The sequence below is a fragment of the Saccopteryx bilineata genome, chromosome 5, assembly GCF_036850765.1.
Source record: "Saccopteryx bilineata isolate mSacBil1 chromosome 5, mSacBil1_pri_phased_curated, whole genome shotgun sequence".
Classification (NCBI taxonomy): Eukaryota; Metazoa; Chordata; class Mammalia; order Chiroptera; family Emballonuridae; genus Saccopteryx; species Saccopteryx bilineata.
This window is the reverse complement of record NC_089494.1, coordinates 238,019,518-238,043,673: the sequence shown is the minus strand read 5'-3', so window position 1 is coordinate 238,043,673 and position 24,156 is coordinate 238,019,518. Positions and strand designations below refer to the sequence as shown.

Below are 24,156 nucleotides of genomic sequence, written 5' to 3'. Positions count from 1 at the left end.
CCTTGTGTAAAAAGTTTGGGGACCCCTGGACCACTATTCTTTCAACTGCCTAAATCAGCCATGAAACAAATTCTTAAAATAGCTCATCAGTGCCCTGCCTAATTTTGCTCAATTTCTCTGTTTTGGCCCCTGTAATAGGCAGGTGTCTCCATGCCTGTGTGGCTATCTGGTTAGTCATTAGATAAGCAATTAATTGATACTCTAACTGAGCCACCATAGGGGGATATTGTCCTTCTCCAGTTAACATATCAGCAGTAACAGCAACCTGCTGTTGCCACTTTCTCTCATCCTGCTCAGCGGCTTTTTCATAAAATTCTGATTTCCACACCAAATAATCACCCCTGGAGAGACAGGCATGAGCAATCGCCTTCCAGACATTTGGGGGAAGAGCCTTTGCACTAATAGTATCTAATAAACCGAGTGTAAAAGGGGCAGTAGGCCATACTGAGCACAAGCAAGTTTAAATTCTTTCAGAGTTTTAAAAGATAGCGGTTCTGGCCGGTTGGCTCAGCGGTAGAGCGTCGGCCTAGCGTGCGGAGGACCCGGGTTCGATTTCCGGCCAGGGCACACAGGAGAAGCGCCCATTTGCTTCTCCACCCCTCCGCCACGCTTTCCTCTCTGTCTCTCTCTTCCCTTCCCGCAGCCAAGGCTCCATTGGAGCAAAGATGGCCCGGGCGCTGGGGATGGCTCTGTGGCCTCTGCCCCAGGCGCTAGAGTGGCTCTGGTCGCATCATGACGACACCCAGGATGGGCAGAGCATCGCCCCCTGGTGGGCAGAGCTCCCCCCCTGGGGGGCGTGCCGGGTGGATCCCTGTCGGGCGCATGCGGGAGTCTGTCTGACTGTCTCTCCCTGTTTCCAGCTTCAGAAAAATGAAAAAAAAAAAAAAAAAGATAGTGGTTCATACTCTTGCACTACATTTCCTTGATCATCCCCTTTTTCTACAACAGGAAAACACAAAGCCATTCATTGTTTCCCCTAGATTTCAAGCCTGATCTTTAGCTTGTTGGAGGAGGGGATCTCCAAGGGTCTTAGCTAGAGACTCTGGGAGCAACCCGATAAGGGTATGGAGGAGCAGAGAGCAGTGGAGGCGCCAAGGTTAAGGCGGCCATAGCTGCAATACCGTCATTATCTCCTGAGTCATCCTCAGATTCCAAGGTCTTCTCATATTTACATCCCTCTGTTTCTAGATCACTCTGATATTCTTCAGACAATGATTCATTCTCATATGAAAACATTTCTACAAAAAGGTCCCTTTTGACACTAATTGTCCCATAATTAATTACTTCCGACACTACTTTCCCCAAAAACTTGACTCAAAAACTTTACTTACTGTGCACACTCGGGGAGTTCTGTCACCTGCCTTTCCTACCTCAGGTCCCTGTTCGGACGCCACTTGCCATGAACCAGCTCAGCTAGTAATTCCAGGTCCTGAGTGGGAATGGCATGGAATTAAGAAAATAGGCTTGAAAGAGAAAAAAGGTGGACTCAAGAGGACTCTGCAATGCAGAAAATAGCTTGCAAAAAGTGAGTTTCCACCCCCCTACCTGATTTATTTATAGGTAAAAGTGAGATCATTAGCAAATCAAAGAGATCATTAAAACAAAGTCACATTTCCAAGGCAACCCAAGAATTCTCCCAAGTGCAGAAAACCCCCACCATACATAACATCTTAACTTCACAAAACAAAGGATAAAAAGAAAACTGCCTCCAGTGTCTCTGAGGGACATGGAGGTAGGGACAGATAGAAAGAATCCAGCGTCACAGCTAATATAAAATGTGGAGAAAAACTTAGCCTTTAACAACTTAACCAAGCAAGTGAGGTGGAAGGTTGGGTTGAGTGCAAATACTCAGCTTTATAGCCAATATGGAGGCATGGGGGAGGGGAGAACTTAGCCTTTTGTTAAGCCTCGAACTTACAAAGGCTTTGCCACTTGCAGTCTCCCACAATCCACGTCTTTGCATGGCTTGATAACTCGTTTCTTTTTAGTGCTGAATAGTATTCTATTGTCTGAATGTACCACAGTTTCTTTATTCAGTCACCTACTAAAGGACATCTTGATTGCTTCAACGTTTTGACAATTATGAATAAAACTGCTGTAAACATTTATGTGTGGGTTTTTGTGTGGACATAAGTTCTCAATGGAAGTCATTTTTTATAATAATGTAAGCCTCTGAATTAATGTATGAGGTGTTCCTCAATTCTTGTATTTGTGGACATAAAAAGTTCCTAGGATTTATATCTGGTTTTCACCAATACTTACCGATATACATGGAAGATCCAGAGCATAGAAATAAACAGAATGGTCCCTGTCCTTGTGTGTCCGCGTCTTCAGGTTGGTGCAAAAGCAATATGGGTCACTGCCAAATAATAATAATGATGATATAAACATTTTCCATTTCTTGGAGGCTTTCAATGTGCCAAGATATATATAAACTCTTCATATACACAATCTCACTTATTTATCACAAAAGTCTGAGTGAAGTACCTATTTCTTGCATTTTACAGATGAGGAAACTCATAAATACAGAATTCTGAGGACTTTGAGAAGAGTCAATCTTTGAATTGTTTGATTATAGACAGAACAGAGGTGGTTGGAGAACTAAGATTTTTTCACAGTATTCACTATTCAAGGTATTTATTAAGTGCCTACTCTGCCAGAAAATTTTCTAGGCACTGGAGTTATTGCAGTGAATAGATGAGATAGAATTTCTGTTCCTACACAGCTTACAGTTTAGTAAGAGGTAAGAAAAGAGAGACTATAACCAAAATAATAAATTTATCTCTGAGTGGTGATAAGGACTAGAAAGAAAAATAGCTTTAAGATAAGGGGGATAGAGAGCAATTGGGAGTGATATTTTGCATAAGGCAGTAAAAAAAAGTCCCTTTGACGTGGTGGCCTTCATGCAGAGATCTAAAGGGAGTGAGGGAGCAAACCACGTGTTGTCTGGGGAAAGAGCAGTTCTGGAGAGAGAACATCAAGTACAGGTTTAAAGACCTGTGTGAGAGCGTGCTTGGAAAACGTGAGGCATGGCTACTGGCGTTGGGGAAGTGGACTGAAGGGGTCAGATGTTGAAAGGACTTCGGATTTTCCTCTGATTTGAAATAAGAAATCCTTGGAGGATTTAGGGTAGAGGAGTCACGGGGTCTGCTATACATTTTAAAGAAGCCTCTGCTTGTTGGGTGGAGATGACTGGATGAGTACAGGCTGGCAGGAAGGATCCCCTGGGACACTGTCAAGTAATTCACACCAGAAAGAAGGTAGTGGGGGTGGGCTGAGAAGTGGTTGAATTCTAATACTATATTAGTAAGATCTTCAACTTCATGTCCTCTTGTACCGGGCACTCTGAAAACAGCAATGGAAGGTAATTAGCAATGGTGTGAGCTTTCCTGCTTCAATTCGTATGTGTCCAATACACCTTGATCCTCAATTTAACCACACACTGGTCACTCCCATAGACAAGCAGGAGGATATAAAAGCATACTCCACAGGAAGAACTTGGTACAGAGAGACTCCTCTGTGCTGTTGCTGCGAAGCATTGTTCTGAGAAGGGTGTGTGTGTGTGTGTGTGTGTGTGAAGGGAGAGAACTGGCAGAACTAAGACAACAGGACACCTGAAATATTACCTCAAGCTCATATGGATTTTTCTTTCTCTAGAATCTATTCAAGATTGGGCTTTTTCTTTGTTTGTTATTGTTAAAATGAAAACATTCTAGAAAATATGTGGCTATTTCCCTGAGTTAACTTAGAAATAAAAATGCTTTATAAAACTGTTTCTTAGAAAACAGGAAACTAGACACAGAAATGCTCACTGTCCTGTGATGTGGCTGTAAAGAGAAAATTTTGATTGTATATTCCTTGTCCATAGTGTGCTAAGTGGAAAAGGGGTGGGAAAGGCTCTGGGTGGGGATGGGGTGGAGGAGATGGTAGCCCAAACTGGCCTAGAGCTTTCACCTTTCCACTAAGATAGTTCCTCCATTTTTTTTATTTCCAGTCCACCCCAGGTAGTCCTTGGTCACTTCTTTTCATGATATTTAATAAAGTACCCAACGATCAATAAAAGAACAATTATGAATATAAAAAGAGACTCTATGATGCAACTTTATGTCCATGGTAATTTTCCAGATTTCAAGCATCCAGCAAAATAAATTTCTTACCAGTGCCATAATTTTAATCCATTGACCACTTTAGGATGACCTGAATAACTTGTTCTCTTTGATGAATCTATACATTCATTGCTATTCAGCAAGTCTGATAACAACTCCATATTGATTCTATCATGCAAATGAGAGAGTGGCCACTTGATGTCTCTTGGAGTAGCAACAGCTAGCATTTATTGAGCCAAGTAATACTAACTTTATATACATTGATTGTTACAACAAGTACTTTATTAAGTAAGTGTTAACACTATTCACCTTTAACAGATAATGGAAGGTTGTGCTTAGAGAGGTCATATAATTGCTTCACAGTCACTAAGTTAATACACAATGAGTCCAGAGCCTGGGCTCTTAGCCACTGTAGGATGAGTAGAGGTAAATTTGTTTTCAAACTATATTATACTATATTAATCACAATGAAATTATATCTCACTAAGTCATATTAATTCTTTGAAGTTTCTTAATATATAGTCCAAGGAACCTAATGAGTAAATCTGCAAATGTTACCCAATTTACGTTTCATGTCAATTATTTACAAGGACATGGATTGAACCATTATGTTGAGCATTATTTTGTTTAAGCCATTGTATTTTGTTACAGCAGTCAGCCTGTATCCTAACTAATGTACTATCACAGTTAGAATGAAACCCAAACCCCTAGTTCTGGATGACAGCAGCCTGCACGAGCTGCTCTTGCTTCCTTCTGGGGTCTCACTTCATCTTACTCTTCTCCTGACCCTCTATACACCAGTCATGCTTGCCCCTTTGGCCACATCATGCTTGCTCCAACCATAGGACCTTTGCACTAGCTTTTTCCCATGGTTGGCACACATTTCCCCCAATTCTTCCTTGGCTAGATTTGTTTGTCATTTAGATCTTGGCTTATCAGAGAATAATCATCTAGCCTGACCACTGGTGATGCAGAGGATAGAATGTTGACCTGGGATGCTGAGGTCCCAGGTTTGACATTCTGAGGTCACCAGCTTAAGTGGGGGTTCATCTGGCTTGAGTGCAGGTTCACCAGCTTGAGTGTGAGGTCATCACCAGCTTGAGTGCAGGATCACTGACGTGACCAGATGGATGGCTGGCTTGAGCCCAAAGGGCACTGGCTTGAAGCCCAAGGTCGCTGGCTTGAGCCCAAGGTAACTGGCTCAGCTGGAGCCTCCAGGTCAAGGCACCTATGAGAAGCAATCAATGAATAATTAAAGTGTCACAACTCTAAGTTGGTGCTTCTCGTCTCTCCCCCTCCCTATCCCCCTTTTCAAAAAAATAATCATCTAATTTCTCTTTTCCCAATGATGCAAAAAGTGGAGAAGGGGTTAAAAACCAATTGAATGTTGAATTATCTTTGCATCGTAAGAGTTAGAATGACTGACACTTGTTGACTGTTTCTTGTCTGCCTGGCGTGGAGCTAACTGCTTTCCATACATTCTCTTGTTCGCTCCTCTCCACAACCCAACAAAATGGTGGCTGTTTTTTCCCCTATTTTACAAATAGAGTAACTAAATCCCAGAGGTTAAGTAACTTGCTCAAGGTGACCCAGTGAGTAAGTAATAGAGCTCAGATTTGAACCCACACCGATCTAGTTCCCTCCAGAACCCAAGCACTTTGAGCCCTGAAATGAAGTGGTTTGGCTGATTCCGCCATCGGGGCCTACTGCCATGATGGGCTCTTTCTGCCTTCTGACCCCGTGTTCCTCTCTCAAAAGTGGTTGGCAGCTGCTATGGGACACTCAGCTAGATGTCACAAAGTTCAAGAGACTTTGCCTACATGCATTAAGAGAGTTATGAATTCATAAGAACTAAAAATTCAGAAAGTAAACAACTCTAATTCATGGCTTAGCATAGGTGGTCTGTGAGAAAGCTCGTCTGGGAAGCAAATGCCCAGATGCTACTATCATTTTCTGCTGTACAGCAGCCGTATGGCCATCTCTGGTCACTTTGGACTTCTGAAGGGGACTGAGCAAGATCTACATTGTAGGCCTTGCCGGTTGGCTCAGTGGTAGAGCGTCAGCCTGGCGTGCAGAAGTCCTGGGTTCAATTCCCGGCCAGGGCACACAGGAGAAGCGCCCATCTGCTTCTCCACACCCCCTTCCTCTCTGTCTCTCTCTTCCCCTCCCGCAGCCGAGGCTCCATTGGAGCAAAGATGGCCCGGGCGCTGGGGATGGCTCCTTGGCCTCTGCCCCAGGCGCTAGAGTGGCTCTGGTCGCGGCAGAGCGACGCCCCGGAGGGCAGAGCATCGCCCCCTGGTGGGCAGAGCGTTGCCCCCTGGTGGGTGTGCCGGGTGGATCCCGGTCAGGCTCATGCGGGAGTCTGTCTGACTGTCTCTCCCCATTTCCAGCTTCAGAAAAATACCAAACAAACAAACAAACAAAAAAAAACTACATTGTACAATCTATCAGATGTGCCCCTACTTATAGACATGCAATGTGAATGCAGAACTTTTAAACTGAGCAACAAATACACTTTAAATAGCCAAACAGCAGATGTTACTAACATTCATTACAAAAACATTAAGGCTGGAGAAAACTCACCACAATGCCTGGGACCATCCTCTCTAGGTAGAACTGACCAGGTTTAGTCAGCAACCAGTGAAAGAAAACTCAAACCCTCAAGCAACTTTAAGACAATTCCTCAGAGCAATAACCCAAGGGCATTTACTAATCATTCATCTTCAGATTAATATAGGCAAAATAATAAATACTAAAAATCAGAATAAGGCTGCTTTTCTCCCGTGTACATGAGTTCAAGTGATCTCTTCTTTAGGTAAACCCATGCAACCCTCTTCCTTTTCATGAGTGCTACAACAAACAAAGCTAACAGTTCTTGCCCCAGTCCCACACTGGCTCTGTCCCAGCTGCAGATGTGGCTGAATCCTTGCCAGGGACAGAACCGGCTGTGGGAGCAACCGAAATCAAGCTTTCCTTTGAAGCTTGAACTCCTTTGCCCTCTACCGCATGCTTGTGGTACTACATATTGCATAAATTTTATAATCTTAGAGCACTTTTTTAAAAAATTGCAGTAAAATGCAGTTACAAAAAAATTACCATTTTAAGTGTAGTGCCACCAAGTACATTCACATTTTTGTGCACCCATCACCACCACCATCCATCTCCAGATCTTTTCATCATCCCAAGCTGAAACTCTATACCTATTACATAATAACTCCCCATTTACCCCTCTTCTCAGCCCCTGGTAAGCAATATTCTATTTTCTGTCTCTAGAAATTTAGTATCTCTAGTGACCTCATATAAGTAAAATCACCCAATATCTGTCCTTTTGTAACTGACTTATTTCATTTAGTGTAATGTTTTTAAGGGCCTTCCCTGTTGTTGCAAGAAGGAAATCAGAATTTTCTTCCATTTTATGTCTGGATAATATTCCATTGTGGGTACACTGTATACCTCATGTTGTTTATCCCTTCACCCCTCAGTGGACATTTGGATTATTTCTACCTTTTGGCTATTGTGAATAATACTGCTATAAAGATGGGCATACGAATGTCTGTTCAAGTCTCTGCTTTCAGTACTTAGAAGTGGAATTGCCAGGTCACAGAGCAAGTCTAGGTTTAATTTTTGCAGACCTGTCATACTGTTTCCCACAGCATCTTAGAGCACTTTGATGGCGCTTTATTTTAAGGTTCAGATCAGTTTTCCTGCCCATCACATTAGACATGGTGACCAAGTGGTGCTGAGAAAGAATAGGAGTGTGGCTCCATAATTTTAGTAATCTGACTGGAAGAGAGCAGCAAGGGATCAGATAGAGGCTTATCCTGAAATAAAGTGGTAAAACAAGCATAATATTATTTATGTAGATTATAAAGAACAGATCAATGTGTTTTTTTTTCAAAGCAACATTTCTTGAGGTTTTATTTATACTTGACTCAAAATTTAGGTGACACTGCTGGAAATTATGAGTGAAGATGAAAAATTTTAAATGTGTTTGTCCGTAAGAGGAATGGTCAAGTTTTAAATAAATGATACACTTGGTTTGGTTTATGTAAATATGAAATTGGGGAGGGGATGCATTGTTAAAACAAGAATTTTTTCACTAATATTTCTTTTTTTTTTTTTTTAATAAATTTTTATTAATGGTAATGGGATGACATTAATAAATCAGGGTACATATATTCAAAGAAAACATGTCTAGGTTATTTTGTCATCAAATTATGTTGCAAACCCCTCGCCCAAAGTCAGATTGTCCTCCGTCACCCTCTATCTAGTTCTCTGTGCCCCTCCCCCTCCCCCTAACTCTCTCCCTCCCTCCCTCGCATGTCCTCCCTCCCCCCCCACCCTTGGTAACCACCACACTCTTGTCCATGTCTCTTAGTCTCATTTTTATGTTCCACCAATGTATGGAATCATGTAGTTCTTGTTTTTTTCTGATTTACTTATTTCACTCCTTATAATGTTATCAAGATCCCACCATTTTGCTGTAAATGATCTGATGTCATCATTTCTTATGGCTGAGTAGTATTCCATAGTGTATATGTGCCACATCTTCTTTATCCAGTCTTCTATTGAAGGGCTTTTTGGTTGTTTCCATGTCTTGGCCACTGTGAACAGTGCTGCAATGAACATGGGGCTACATGTGTCTTCACGTATCAATGTTTCTGAGGTTTTGGGGTATATACCCAGTAGAGGGATTGCTGGGTCATAAGGCAGTTCTATTTGCAGTTTTTTGAGGAACCACCATACTTTCCTCCATAATGGTTGTACTACTTTACAGTCCCACCAACAGTGAATGAGGGTTCCTTTTTCTCCACAGCCTCTCCAACATTTGCTATTACCCGTCTTGTTGATATTAGCTAATCTAACAGGGGTGAGGTGGTATCTCATTGTAGTTTTGATTTGCATTTCTCTAATAACTAATGAAGCTGAGCATCTTTTCATATATCTGTTGGCCATTTGTATCTCTTCCTGGGAGAAGTGTCTGTTCATGTCCTCTTCCCATTTTTTTATTGGATTGCTTGTTTGTTTGTTGTTGAGTTTTATGAGTTCTTTGTAAATTTTGGATATTAGGCCCTTATCTGAGCTGTCGTTTGAAAATATCAGTTCCCATATAGTTGGCTGTCTGTTTATTTTGATATCAGTTTCTCTTGCTGAGCAAAAACTTTTAATTCTGATGTTCACTAATATTTCTTAAGTAAAAATGTAATATGTGTATTTCTACATATATTTTAGAGGAAACCCGTCCATACATAACTGTATAAAGAAAACAGTAACAAAAACAGTCTCTTTCCTACCTAAGCATATACAGACACGTCCACATACCCATGAAAACAAGAGCCGATACACACCCATCAGGAATGTTGGAGAAGGTAATCCTAGTTTATTGGATGAACTAAGCTCTAAAATCTCTTTCGTCTTAGACATTCTCAAACAACTATGCTCAGCACACTCACATTCATATTGCCCTCTTGAGGAAAAATAATCACTTGGGGGTTTTGGTGTCGAAAACTATAACCTTCGATTTCCTGCAGGCCAACATGTTTAAATACTTTACGCAGTCAGTGAATAGAGACATTTTATTTACCGTTTTAAAAATTTATTTACCAAAACACAAAAGTTGAGCCAAATGAGAAAGTGGTATTCTGTGTTGTCATCAGCAGCAGCACCATAACTTGCTCTTACTTCTTAAATGGAGGGAGTATTATTCAAGGTATTGGTTAATCCTCACCACAGACTACGCAGAAGTAATATATAAATTCCCATTTGACAGATGATGAAACTAGTTCAGAGAGAACAAGAAACTTACCCAAGATCGTCATCCAGTAACAGATAGAGTTAGGATTCAAAATCCAAGTCTGTGTGGCTTCAAACCCAACAATATTTTCACTACTCCAGGTGCCCAAGAGATCATATATTATTCCTTCTGCTTTTGCTTGAATGTCTAAAGTTTTTAATTCTTATTTGCAATTTGCAATAAGATTAGGAAGCCCAGCCCTGGCTAGTTGGCGGCCCAGCATGTGGAAGTCTCAGGTTCAATTTCCAATCAGGGCACACAGGAGAAGCACCCATCTGCCTCTCCCCCCCTTCCCCCACTCCTCAATCTCTCTTCTTCTTCCTCTCCCTCAGCCATGGTTCAAATGGTTTGAGCAAAGTTGGCCCTGGGTGCTGAGGATGGCTCCATGGCCTAGGCCTCAGGTGCTAAAATAGCTCAATTGTCCAGCAATGGAGCAGTGGTCCCAGATGGGCAGAGTAGTGCCTGGTCGGGGGTTCGCCAGGTGGATCCCAGCAGGGTCACATGTGGAACTCTGTCTCTGCCTTGCCACCTTACTTAATAGAAAGAAAGAGAGAGAGAAAGGGAGGAAGAAGAAAGAAGAAAGAAAGCAAGAAAGCAAGAAAGCAAGAAAGCAAGAAAGAAAGAAAGCAAGAAAGAAAGAAAGAAAGAAAGCCCAGAATCTTATGTGTTGATAATTTTGAGATGTTATAATTATTCCCTTCAAAATCTTTTCTTTTTCCTTTTTGTTTCTTTTTTCTTTCTCTCTTTTTACTCTCAGCTTTAGAGATATATGCCATGATAATTCTCCCCTTCTCTCTTACACACACACACATACACACACACACACAACACACACACACACACACACACACACACTCACATATATTTTCCCCCTCTTATGACTTCTCCTGATTTCAGAATTCCACATGCCACATTTCTTCCTTCATATATAAATTGCAACGAGCAGAGAGCCTTGGGTTACCTCCAGTGGATGAAGACTTATTTTAAAGATACTAGAGAAAGCAAGGGAGCAGCTCAGGAGCACACTGCCAGTCCCCACGGAGCCCTGGAAAAATGGTAGCCTGGAACAAGGGCTACCGCAATAGCCATCTTGTACCTTCCAAAGTGAACAAAGGTTATTCTCTGCTCTGGCTATGACGCAACTTCTCTTTGACTCTTCCTCTTTCTCCATCTGCTTCCCTTTTTACTCCCAGGTTCTCTTTATGGCTGCCTTTGCCTCAACACAGCCTTTTCTCAGTGTCATGGCTTCCGGGCAGGGCAGGGGCTCATCCTGAGGGTATTTCCTGCAAGATAAAAAATCTGATTGGATCCTTATGTCACCATTCAAAATGGAGCGTCTCTATTGGGCACGGACTACCTAATGGTCTGCTGGCCTATTTCATGTTTTGTGTTTAATAGGGACTAGGTCCCTCAACCAGGCGGGAAAGTCACACAACTCAAAGCTGCCTGCTGGGTGGGAGGAAGGGACTGAGGCTGTGTTCTCCCCAGGCTGCTGCAGGCTAGCTCACAGCTTAGTACAGTGCTTCTCAAACTTTTTGAAGTCAGGGTGCATTTAAAATCCTACAAATTGTAGGAGCACTATATACAAATTTCTGAGAAATATGTTATAATAATTAAGTCAAATATTAAAGAAAAAATATAAAGTCCAAGCATGCTTTCATGGTAATTAAATGAAATAAATATGACAAAATTAAATTTATTCTGACATTAAAAAACATTTTTATGTTACTTTTTTTTTTTACAGAGACAGAGAGAGAGTCAGAGAGAGAGACAGACAGACAAGAACAGAGAGAGATGAGAAGCATCAATCATCAGTTTTTTGTTGCGACACCTTAGTTGTTCATTGATTGCTTTCTCATATGTGCCTTGACCATGGGCCTTCAGCAGACTGAGTAACCCCTTGCTAGCCAGCGACCTTGGGTCCAAGCTGGTGAGCGTTGCTCAAACCAGATGAGCCTGCACTCAAGCTGGCGACCTCGAGGTCTTGAACCTGGATCCTCCACATCCCAGTCTGACACTCCATCCACTGTGCCACCACCCAGTCAGGCTATGTTACATTTTTTGAGTTATGCTTTTTAGAATTTGTAAAGAAGAGGGGTTAAAAAAATGACAAAAAATTTATCTTTTTATATATATAGATAAATTCTTAGTAAGATTTAGTAAATTTGGCAGGTCCTGGAGCAAATGTGTTAAGTTTTTTCATTCTTGTGTTTATGAGAAACATGAGCCTGATGTGTCCTAGCAATTTCTTCAATGTTTGGGTATATATTTGAAAGGCAAACTCTCATTTCCTCACCAATACATTGAAGAATTCCTCTCTTTTTTACTCGTAATTGTGTTGAGGGTAGAATATTCTAATTCACATAAATAGGATGTTGAAAATTGTAGTAAAATGTTCAAAGCTTTTTTAGATATTGCCATATATTCTTTTTTTAATAGAAATCCAAAAGGCTTCAAGAGACAATTCCTTATGTTTAAGCATCAATCCATGATCAGTGGATATAGCTGCCAGTTCTTCTTTTGTTAATGTTAAACCAAAATCACTTGAAGCTTCCATGAATGGGTTTCTAATCCAATCGTATTGTTCAGTGTTAAGTGATGAAAAATGCTATAAATTAAATTCTGCCCTTCAGCCTTCAAGTCCTATTTTATTTACACTTAACTTTTTTGCTCACTTCCAGAATCGGATTCTTCAATATCACGCTTCTTTTTTGAGAAATATATTCATTTTATTTGGGTGTATTTGTCTAAAAATAATATAATGATGTGTTAACAGAAAAGAGCAGTATTTCTGTAATGAAATGGTATAATAGAGTAACTATATTCATTTTTATAATTGGGCACATGCCACAAACCAGCGCAGCTAGTAATTCCAGGTCCCAAGTGAGAACAGTGCGCAATTAAGAAATACGCAGAATTAAGAAAATACGGGGTCAAGAAGGCCCTGTAATTGCTGCTGGCAAGAACAAAGCATGCCCCAAAACCGCATCTTGCTTTATTTATAGGGCAAAGTGGGCCATTAGCAAATCAATGAGATCTTTGATCATGTTTCCAAGGCAACCCAAGAATTTTACCAAGTGCAGAAAACCCCCATCATACATATCATCTTAACTTTACATCAAACAAAGGATAGAAGAAATTTACCTCCAGTCTTTCCGGGGGAACATTGTAGTGTAAACAGTTCAGCACCACAGCTTAACAGCCTTTTGCAACCTAATCAGGCAAGTGAAGTGGGGGTTGGGAAGACTGTCAGTTTACAGCCAATTCCCCACACCTCTGTTCCCCAAAAATCTAAACTCCAAAACCCTGTTGGTTTTTTGGTCCCCAACGGGCACATATTTCTCTGGAATACCACAGGGCGCATGTGGACATCTTCTAGGGTGCACCAGTGTGCCCTGGCACACACTTTGAGAACCACTTGGCTTAGTAGGACACATGTATTAACTGAGTAAAGCTCCTCTATTTTAATTATAAATATCAGTAGGAAAAAATAGTGACACAGGTTATTTTTTCTGAATTATATTTCTGAAAAATAAATAAAAGGTAACAAAATTCTCACATGGTTAGAAAATTAAAATAGTTTGTTATTCATTTGCTACACTTGATGAGTATAAGGAGGGAGAGAAATTTTTTGTTTCAACAAATAAATTAAATCATCTTAAATATGTTGTGGGAACATAGTGAAAGACTGCACAGATTTGGTCAATACAACATTATCAAGGACTAGAGCAGCACTGTGCAATAGAATACAGAAATAATACAAGTCACCTAAGTAGCTTTACATTATCTAGTAACCATATTAAAATATACTAAAAGAAATAGGAAAATTAATTTTAATAATATACTGTTTATTTACTCTGTAGAAAATCTTAAATTTTACTTATTTAATCTGTATAAACTATATAAAATATTTATATGTATTCAGTATTAAAAACTATTAAGATATTTTATATTCTTTCATATAATGTCTTAGAAATCTTGTATGTATTACAACACAATTCAGACTTGCTATATTGCAAGCATTCAACAGCCATATATGGCTAGCGGCTACCATACTGGACAGAAAGGGCTGAAGCCTTAAGTTAATAAAATGTCAATCCTATAATTAGACAACAAACTGGAACTCAAATTCACAAAATCCCCCCAATTATGCCAAATATTAATGTTTCTCATTTCCTTACCTCCCCTGATTTCAGCTCTTGCTCCCGTTGTTAACTGGCCCTGCTCATTTTGCTAATGATCCTGTTACAGAGACATATATCAGACCTGTGTCCTTAGAAATTATCCCAAAGGCTTTAGGGACAAGAAAGAAAAAAATACACGTATTAGAAGTGGCATGGGCAAGAGAAGAGAGAGGAGAAGCAAATAATAAAGATTAAAGAGACAGAGAGAAAATAGAAAATTTAAAAAGTAGAAAAGATAACAGATCAAAAAGAGAAAGCAAAAAAAAAAAAATAGAAGAATGAGGAACAAGAAGATGGGGAAATTAGGATGGGAGGAAAGGAATGAAGACAAAAAGAAGGGAAGAAGTATATAGCTTCACAGGGAGCAGCAAAGGAAAAAGAGTAGAAATGGAAAGGAAGAAAGTCTGGATTTCTTATCCAAGGGCCAGTTATTACTTCTATAACTTTATTAACAAAACTTTATTAAGGAGTTGCTTGGTGTTTATCTTAGACCGAGTTACAGAGAAATTCAATCCTGTAAGATACACTAGTATAAGAAATCTCCCTGGATTTCCTTGTTTGCCTCTAAACCACATGCCATTGTTTTGACTCAGTATGAAAACAATTGCACACTGAATCCTATTTGTTGAGATATCTTCCAGTCTATCCAGCGGTCTGCTACAGCAAGCTTATGACAGCTCCTGAGAGCCAATTTTTAGTTTTCAAAACTTTTGTGAGCCAGTTCTTGAAAACAGTCACCATTATAAATAGAGTTGTATATACTTGAAATTAAAATACATTAAAACTAAAGTAACAGGTACTCAAACTCAGCACTTCCTAATTATTTTACAATTATTATGATCTTGAGATTATTTATGTCTAGTGTATCTTTATGACGGAAACACTATACAATGACTTATTGATGCAACTTATTCAAACTTCATCTTTAATGACATCACATTGGTAGCTTGAAATTGATCATGGTGGGAGTATTTACACCATGAAATTGGCAAACAGGACTTTATTGCTTGGTTAATTTTCTAGACTTATAAAAGTAATGGAGGAAATGTTAATTTGTCATAGGGCTTTTTATTTGAGAACTTGCTGTTAAATATTTATCAGCACACCACTTGCATCTGATGTCATTTATATCTTAAAAAAAATTATTTCTCTAATTCAATCACTCACTTTTTAAAAGAGCTGTCTCCCACTTTTAGTTAAATCGTTGTTCAGTGTTTATATTGTGTGACCTAGGTAAATATTTGGGCACCACTAAAACCTACATTATGTACTATGATTACATTCCATGATTACTCTTCTCAGTTTTTCTCTAGTCAATAATTGCTTTGTAGTTTGTTAGTTTTCTATGTATCTATAATAATCTTCCCCATATTCTCAAATATTTCTCAGGTCAAATTTTTTAAATGATTCAATCTATCAGATAAATTATTGCTTCCCTCTAATGACCTTCTTTCACTCTGTTCTTTCACTGGATATTTTCTCTAATGGCTACAGAGCCAACATCTTCTGCCTTTGAGTTATTGCCACCTCTCTCTCGTATTATAGTGCATGTTCCTGGAAAACATAGCATCTTCTTTCTTGGTTTTCACCTGCTGTAGTGGAACACATCTTCCAGTAGTTTCCAAAGAAAGAGCATTTTGATGTCAGTATGAAGCTAGAACTTAAATGTCCTACTTCATATTTGAGTGATTTTTTGGCAGAATCTAAATGTCTAAGTAGCAAATAATTTTCCACACAATTTTGAAGGTAGCTCTATTATTTTCTAGCTTCTAGTGCAGGGGTCCCCAAACTACAGCCCGCGGGCCGCATGCGGCCCCCTAAGGCCATTTATCCGGCCCCCGCCGCACTTCTGGAAGGGGCACCTCTTTCATTGGTGGTCAGTGAGAGGAGCATAGTTCCCGTTGAAATACTGGTCAGTTTGTTGGTTTAAATTTACTTGTTCTTTATTTTAAATATTGTATTTGTTCCCGTTTTGTTTTTTATTTTAAAATAAGGTATGTGCAGTGTGCATAGGGATTTGTTCATAGTTTTTTTTATAGTCCGGCCCTCCAACGGTCTGAAGGACAGTGAACTGGCCCCCTGTGTAAAAAGTTTGGGGACCCCTGTTCTAGTGCATTGAGAAGTGCAAAGGTATTTGATTTCTGATTCTCTGTATGTGCTTTTCTCTGTATGTATGCTTTCAGGATTGTTGTCCTTGGTGTTCTAAAATGTCAAGAGCCCTAGCAGGTTGGCTCAGTGGTAAAGCATCGGTCTAATGTGTGGAAGTCCCAGGTTCGATTCCTAGTCAGGGCACACAAGAGAAGCAAGCGCCCATCTGTTTCTCCACCCTTCCCCCTCTCCATTCTCTCTTTCTCTCTCTCTCTCTTCCCCTCCTGCAGCCAAGGCTCCATTGGAACAAAGTTGGCCCAGGCGCTGAGGACAGCACCATGGCCTCGGTCTCAGAAGTTAGAACGGCTCCTGCTGCAACAGAGCAACACCCCAGATGGGCAGAGCATTGCCCCCTGGTGGGCATGATGGGTAGATCCTGGTCAGGCGCATGCAGGAGTCTGTCTCTCTGTCTCCCTGCTTCTCACTTCAGAAAAATACAAAAAAAAAAAGAAGGTGCCTTGTACCATTCATTTTTCTAGGCATAGTTGAGAGAGTCATGTCTTTCAGAGGAATTTCTTTGTTTCATTTATTCAATAATGTCTTTCCCTTCATTTTCTCTCTCTGGAACACCTACTAAATAGATGTGGACCTCCCAGACTTAGGTTCTCTTTTTTCTTTCTTTTTTTTTTTTTTACAGATAGAAAGTCAGAGAGAGGGACAGACAGACAGGAACAGAGAGAGATGAGAAGCATCAATCATCAGTTTTTCATTGCAACACCTTAGCTATTCATTGATTGCTTTCTCATATGTGCCTTGACTGTGGGCCTTCAGCAGACCAAGCAACCCCTTGCTTGAGCCAGAGACCTTGGGTCCAAGCTGGTAAGCTTTTTGCTTGAACCAGATGAGTCCGTGCTCAAACTGGCAACCCCTGGGTCTCGAACCTGGGTCCTTCCGCATCCCAGTCCAACGCTCCATCTACTGCACCACCGCCTGGTCAGGCGGTTCTCATTTTTTTCTCTTGCATTGACAATTGATTTTTTTTTGTTCTAATTTCTTAGAAATTCCCTTAGCATATTTTCCAATGCTTCCATTTCTTGGGGGAGGGGCTATCAGATTTAAGTTCTAAGAAGTATCTTCGAGTTGCCTTGGAAGAGAGGCAAACAGGTCTGCCTGTGACTGTATCATCACTACTATGAAGCATTCCAGTCCCCTGACTCTCAAAGGCATGGTGCCTGGGACCTTGTTAATTAATGTTGACAATGGATTTTTATTAAGGGTTTTAATCCTCTCTTGTGGGTGTCAAGTTGGAGAATTGGAGAAGTGCCTGTGTCCTGGTATGAGGATGAAGCCCATCAGAGAGCTCTGGAACAGCCACGGAAGGCAGTGGTGAGCTGTCCAAAGTCTTGGGGAGCCATGGGAAGACACAGTCCAGAAGGAGAGAACATGAGAGCTTATCAGGAAATTCAGCCTGCCTCTGAACTCTTCAGGAGGGATGGCATGCCCATAACAGGCAGACTGGGGACTCAAATGGTTTTACTTGAAAATAAAAGAAAATAGTATCCCCCAAACTAGAAATTGGTAACACGTGGGTTGCATTAGCAAGGTTGAAGTTTTTCATGTGTTTGTTTTCTAACTGGATCCTGTTTTGAGCTTTCCATTTTCATTGTCAATATATCAGTTGGAATCTTAATGCTTTTCTCTTTTTGTCTATTAGTTATACAAAACAGGAAAAGAGACTTTTATCTGTGATATTTGCTACTAGTTTAGTAGTTCCCAATTTATTATTTCCCCAATTGTCACTTTAAATGGCAAACATTTGTTTGCTCATTTGCTTGTTTAACATAGAGCTATTCCCAGTTTTTATGTAGCAAAATTTTGTCTTTCTTTCAATTTTATTTAATCTTAGAAAGCCTAGGACAATCTAGACTGACCATGATTAGCGGCTCTGCTCCAGTTCCACATTTGGTGGCATAAGATAATGAAGATAATAACAACAACGTTATCATCATAATAGCTAACATTTGTTTTGCCTTGTGCAAAGCACTGTTCTATGCAGATTACATATATTAACTCATTTAATTCTAACAACAGTAAGAGACTGGGTGGGAGTGTGTGTGCACTCTTACCTCAATCTCAGGAAGAGGGACTTCAACAGAACCACTTGGGAAGCTTGTCATGTGAACTTTGCAGTTTGGGGGACATATTGTGACTGGTATTTAATTTATACCTGGAAATATAAAGGTCTTGGCTAGCTACTCTAAGGGTACATTTTACAAATAATGAAATTTAGACTTAGAAAGTTTAAGTTAATTGTCCAAGATCATTCACAAATAAATGATGGAGCTAGAATGGAAAGAAACTGAGGCATTCAGGATCAGAGATTGCATATTTACCCATTCTGCAACATCTTCTCTAATCTACTTGTGTAAACTTCATTTTCATTACTACATATTTGTCTATAATAAGACCTGAATTTCTCATCTCCCAACTTGGAACTCTTTGGCAGGAGACCCCACCAATAAAATTCCAACTTCTTTCCAGCCTTCTTTAAACCACTTCTGAGATCGTATATATTTAATACGCAGTATTATACTAACTTCTCTTTTCAAAATCTTGAGTTTGTTAGGTAAACTTCAATTGACTTTATGCTTCCATTTAAGGTTATTTTTTAGACTTGCAAAATATAATGAGTTGAACTCTGTTCCCCAAAATTCATTTGTTGAAGTCCTAAACTCAGGACCTCAGACTGTGGCCTTATTTAGAAATAGAATTATTGTGGATGTTACCGGCTAAGATTAGGTCATTAAGATGGGCCTTAATCCAATGATTGGTGTCAATATAAAAATTAATTTGGAGACAGACAGGTATACAGGGAAGATGATGTAAAGAGATGCAGGGAAAGACAGATCTCTATAGCCAAGGAGAAGAGGCCTGAAATAGGTCTCTCCTCCCACCCATTAAGAACCAACCCTGCCAACACCTTGATATTGAACTATGAGCCAATAAATTTCTATTGTTCTGGACACTTGAGTTACAGTACTTTGGTATGTCAGCACTAGCAAATGGACACACAAGTGGTGCTGAGCAACTGAAACTTGGTTATGAAATCTTAAAGTTCAATAAGGAAGTGCCATCACCCTAGAGAAAACAGGAAAATCCAGTTCTGTTTACAACTTCTGTTACAGAACAAAAGCTTTTCTATATCTTTTAGCATATATTTCATGGTTTTAATTTGCCTTCCCCTATTATTCCTCATAGAAGTTTGAATGATGACTTTCCTATATTCCCAAATTCTACCTCCACTGCTTGAATTTCAAGACCCTTGACAATATAATCTTAATCTAACTTTCTATGCTTATATCTCACTGTCATTGTTCATAAACTTCATGGTTCAGTCACATTGGGACACCAGCCCCAAAATAGGCTTGGGTGTTCCTGTTTTTTATTCTCTTTATTTCTGTATTTAGAATGGCCTTTCTATTCTTCATCATACATTGAAAAAATCCAAAGTGAAAGTCTTCCTTCAAGGCCCAAAGGGAAACCAATTATTGCTAAGATTTTCTTCAGTCAATCTAAACTTCAGTTGTACATTTTTATTTCATTGATTTTTTTTTTTATTTTAGTTATCTGGATATATGCAATATCCTCTGATTGGCTCTAAGTTCCATAGGGCAAAAAGCAAATAGTATAGGTATGCGTTATTTGGATTTCTCAACCAGGAAGTGGAGGCTAAGACAAGAGCTTTGTGTGAAGGTTATTGTTTGAAGATGTAGTCTCAGGGCTTTAGAGTAAGGAAACTAAGAAAAAAAAAAAACAAGGAAGAAGACAAAGCTAACCCAAGGGCGAGTCACTGATCTGGAGGCTCCTATGGGAAAGTAAGGCTCAGTTCTGTCGAAGACTCTGAGGAATAGTGTAGACTATGCCTCATTTTTTCCCCCTTTATTGTTGTGGACTCTTTAAAGATTGAGATATAATTGACATATAACATTATATTAGTTTCAAGTGTACAACATAATAATTTGATATATGTATATATTGTGAAATGATCACCATAATAGTTCTAGCTAAAATCCATCACTGAGTGGGGCCTCTTTTTTTTTTAATCCAAAAATGAAAAGAGAGGACTGTCTAAATGGTCAAGGAACTCCTCAGGGGGTATCTATGGCACTTCTAGGTTTGCACATACACGAGAATGGTTGAACCAGCTTCTACGAACATCCTGTGCAGTGGTATTAGTGAAGCCACAGGGCATAAAGCAAGAGATACAGAGGGCAGCGCTGACAAGGTGCTGTCAGGCTGTACCTTCTCAGAGCTGGCTGCCACAGTACAAGGGAAGACAGAACATTTGAAGAGTATGAAAACTACCTGATTTTAAAAAAATCTGGACAATATCTAATAGAGCCCCTTTCTTGCATTGCCCCAGACTGTCCATGCCCTATTTTAATAGTTCCCGAAAGACAGAGATGCTATCTATAGAAAAACAGTATACATCAACTACATTCCTTCTCTGACCAAGAGAGCAAAGGCTCTCAAGAATGCCAGTTCAAACAACTAGAATCTCAGCAAGATCTCCAGCCACAGAAAAGCAGACTCAGAATTTCCATTTGGCCTGAGATGTAGCATACTTTTTGGTTTGGGTTCTGCCAGAGGCAGACCCTGAGACAAGTATTTAATTACAAGTCATTTATTCCAGCTAATCGCAGGAAACACCCTTAAAGGAATGAGGATGTGAGATAGGAATAAAAAGGAACCCAATAAAGAATGCTTTCTCAAGTTGTTTTCTACAATGGAGAATCAGAATTCTGTGGTACTAGGGAATGGAGTACACTCCCAGATTCATCCTCCAAAATGGGTGATAACGTTCAGGTATTTGTCTGCCAATTCTCTTTCTGACATTGGTTTCCAAAGACAGCCTCCAGCACTTCTGAATTGCCTGCTTTGAGGGTCTCGTGGATCCTCGTGGCCAGAAAGAAAGCCCTTCAGGCAAAGAGCCACCATCATTAGCAATAAGCAGCCTTCAACAGGTAAAGGTGAATGCTGGGTGGGAATGAAAAACACACCAACAGCTATACAAAATCTGCTATACAAACCCAGATACCTAATAGGCATGGAGTTTTCTAACATTAACCCTGGCACACGGGAACATACATCATCAAAATTATTTGAACAGGTGCTTCTCTCTCTGATTTCTTTTAAATAGGTACTTCTCTTAATTACATGATAAATTCAATGAATTCAGTCCTAGCAAAGAAACAATTGAATCCCTCATGTTAGAAATTAACTTCTTATATCAAAATTATATCATTTTATTCCTTTTTATTACCAAAGATAACTGATAAACTTGAGCCTGAAAGTACACATTGTTAAATCTATTTTATAAATTCAAAATCATGTTTAGATTTTAGTTGATGTAAAATAAACTCATTGTTGAACTTCCAAAAGCCACACAGTGAAAAGAGGAATATATTTAGATGCATATATGTTCTGTTTCTTTTGCTTGCTCTATCAACTTAATGTAAATGGATGCTCTTAGGTTAGCCCAAAAAAGTCCACGTTTACTCTTTTCCTTTGGCCATTCCAAATAAGTTCGCTGTGCCATGAGAGTTTTGAGTTGGTGATAGCTGCTGGGAATGGAATACTTTGGAATGGGTTCCAGCAAGATTAGAATTAAGTTATTAGATCCTTCATGAAAGAGGTTGTGGTGGGCAAAGTAGAGTTCATAATGGCACCACTCGCTCTGAACAAAGTTGGGAGACAAAACAAAGATAGACTTGTAACTTTTCTCAATGCAGTTTATGATATTTTCCACAATGCTCTTGCCAGGAACAAAGTTTCGCTCATGAAGACAAATCCGTATATCTTCTTTTTCAATGTTTGGTAGTAATTCATTCTTTACCCAGGCAGAATCGTGTTCACTGTATGAAATAAAAGCATGGAAATGGAAAGTGTTTTGGAGTTTGTCTAAAACTGTGTTCCTAGCCCTGTGCCGGGTCTGGGTCCATTGACACACCATCCTGAGATACCAGGGCAGATCAAAATAGATACAGAGGACAGTCATAGTAACAGCCAATACCAGCCCAGTGACCCCAATGGTGACAATCAACAGAGCTATGTTGCAGGATAATGGAGACATATGAAAGTTCTTTAATAGGGTTCCCTTATAGCTTTCTGGATAATCACACTTATAAGAGTCAGGCCAAGCCTCTAGCACTGCACTTGATACTTGGCCTATACTTTGGACAAATTCTCTTAGCTCACATGTACATTGGAATGGGTTGTTCCCTGCATTTATGGACCTAATATTCTGGCAGCTCTGGAAGAAATGAGCCGATGGGTTGGAAATTGAATTATAGTCAATGATCAGTACAGAAAGCCTGCTAAAGGCACCACATCCGGGAAGTTGGGCTAAGAAATTGAAAGCAACATTGAGTTCTTGCAAAGTTTCCAGGCTGGTGACATTTTCAGGGATGCTGGTTATTCTGTTACTGTGAAGATCAAGAACCTTGACCCCGGGAGGTAAACAACTGAATACAGAGTCAGTAAGTATATTTGAAGACATATTTAAACTTAATAAACTTATAGTCCAAGGGCAATATCCTTCATTTTCATCATATCTTAGAGCATTCTGGCTTATATCTAATTGTTGTAGAGACTTCATCTGCTCGGTCATATGAGCTATATTTGCAAGCTTTTTTAATTTATTCATTTGTAAACTAAATGTCTCCAACCTCACCAATGTTTTACAATTGTTAAAAACTGTGTCTGTTAAGAGATTATTGGAAAAATCCAAATGCAGAAATGGGCTCACTTGAGATGGACAGACCATGTGGACCATGGGTGTACCAGACACCGTAAAATTCTGGATGTTCATATTTGAAAAGATCTTATAGATATAACCTTGTGACAAACTGAACACTTCGCTGACAACATGGTATATAGACAAGGCCTTCAGTGAAGTGTTGGAATAATCAAACTCTCTGACTTTAAAGTCACCTTGCAGCCTCACATTTGAAATTGAGAAATATTCTATGCCTGTATGCCAAACCCACTGGAATATCATCATGAGAGAGTACCATGTTGCTTCAACGTTGTATAAAGTAAGATTGGATAACCTTGAATTCTTTTGAAGTTCTGACAGAACATTCAAGAAATAAGAACATCCATGATCATCCAGCTCACATTTGATATTGGACAGTTCCAAATTTACTGCAGTGCCGGCTGACACATCCAAAGGAAAGTGGAATTCCTTTCCTGCGGGAAAAACAATGTGCAGACTCTCTGTGTTAAGATCTGGAAGGCTCCCAGGGTCTTCTTCTTCCCAGTAAAGGTCTCCTAAGACCAGTAAAATCTTACTGATATGCAAATGAGCAATTGGCAATACACTAGATTTTTGGAAGTGTGTGGCACTCAAACCCAGAAATTCTAGTTGAGACATGTTGCCAAACTCTTTGCACATGGGCAGGGCATCAAATGCATTAAAAGAGAGGTCTAAGTGTTTGAGGTTCACAGAAGGGTGGCAAAAAATCTTCTCCAACTTGTTGTGGGACAAATCCAAGTATTCCAATTCCTGATTAAATTTGAAAACACTGATGTTAAGATATTGGATTTCGTTATGAGAAATTATCAAAATCCTCAGCTTTGATAATGATCGGATGTCAGAAGTCCAAAGCTCAGATATATTGTTGTGTGATATATTTAAGATTGTTGTTTTCGGGGATAGGTCTTTAGGAACATGGATGAGACCACTCTTTGATCTGTCAACTAAACATTCACTTTCATCGGATAATTGGATTTTGATCTCAAATATTAACATGGAGATGATGGCAAAATGGAAGATGGTAGAATTAGTTCTGGTCATTTTGTAACACCAGACATTCCTAAGGATAGTTGCTATTCTTCAGAGCATCTTGATACAGATACAACCTAGGGGGGAAAATCCACATTAAATGATTGCATTAAATTAGGCCTGGCTAACATTAAACAT

General features: G+C 39.6%; 1 protein-coding gene across 8 annotated transcripts in view; it reads right to left on the bottom strand.

Moving 5' to 3' along the window:
- The window catches only part of TLR1 (toll like receptor 1), a 69,240-nt gene that overhangs the window by 28,662 nt on the left and 16,422 nt on the right, over positions 1-24,156 (bottom strand). For 4 of the 8 annotated variants that reach the window (XM_066279237.1, XM_066279236.1, XM_066279239.1 and 1 more), the window contains one exon: positions 21,482-24,095. In XM_066279237.1, the coding sequence (XP_066135334.1) occupies positions 21,640-24,030 (2,391 nt within the window). In that variant the 5' untranslated portion in view covers positions 24,031-24,095 and the 3' untranslated portion in view covers positions 21,482-21,639. Of the gene's footprint in view, positions 1-2,262; positions 2,360-10,996; positions 11,184-13,044; positions 13,114-21,481; positions 24,096-24,156 lie in introns of those variants that run through there. The other 4 variants (XR_010731864.1, XR_010731866.1, XR_010731863.1 and 1 more) reach the window with 2 other exon arrangements.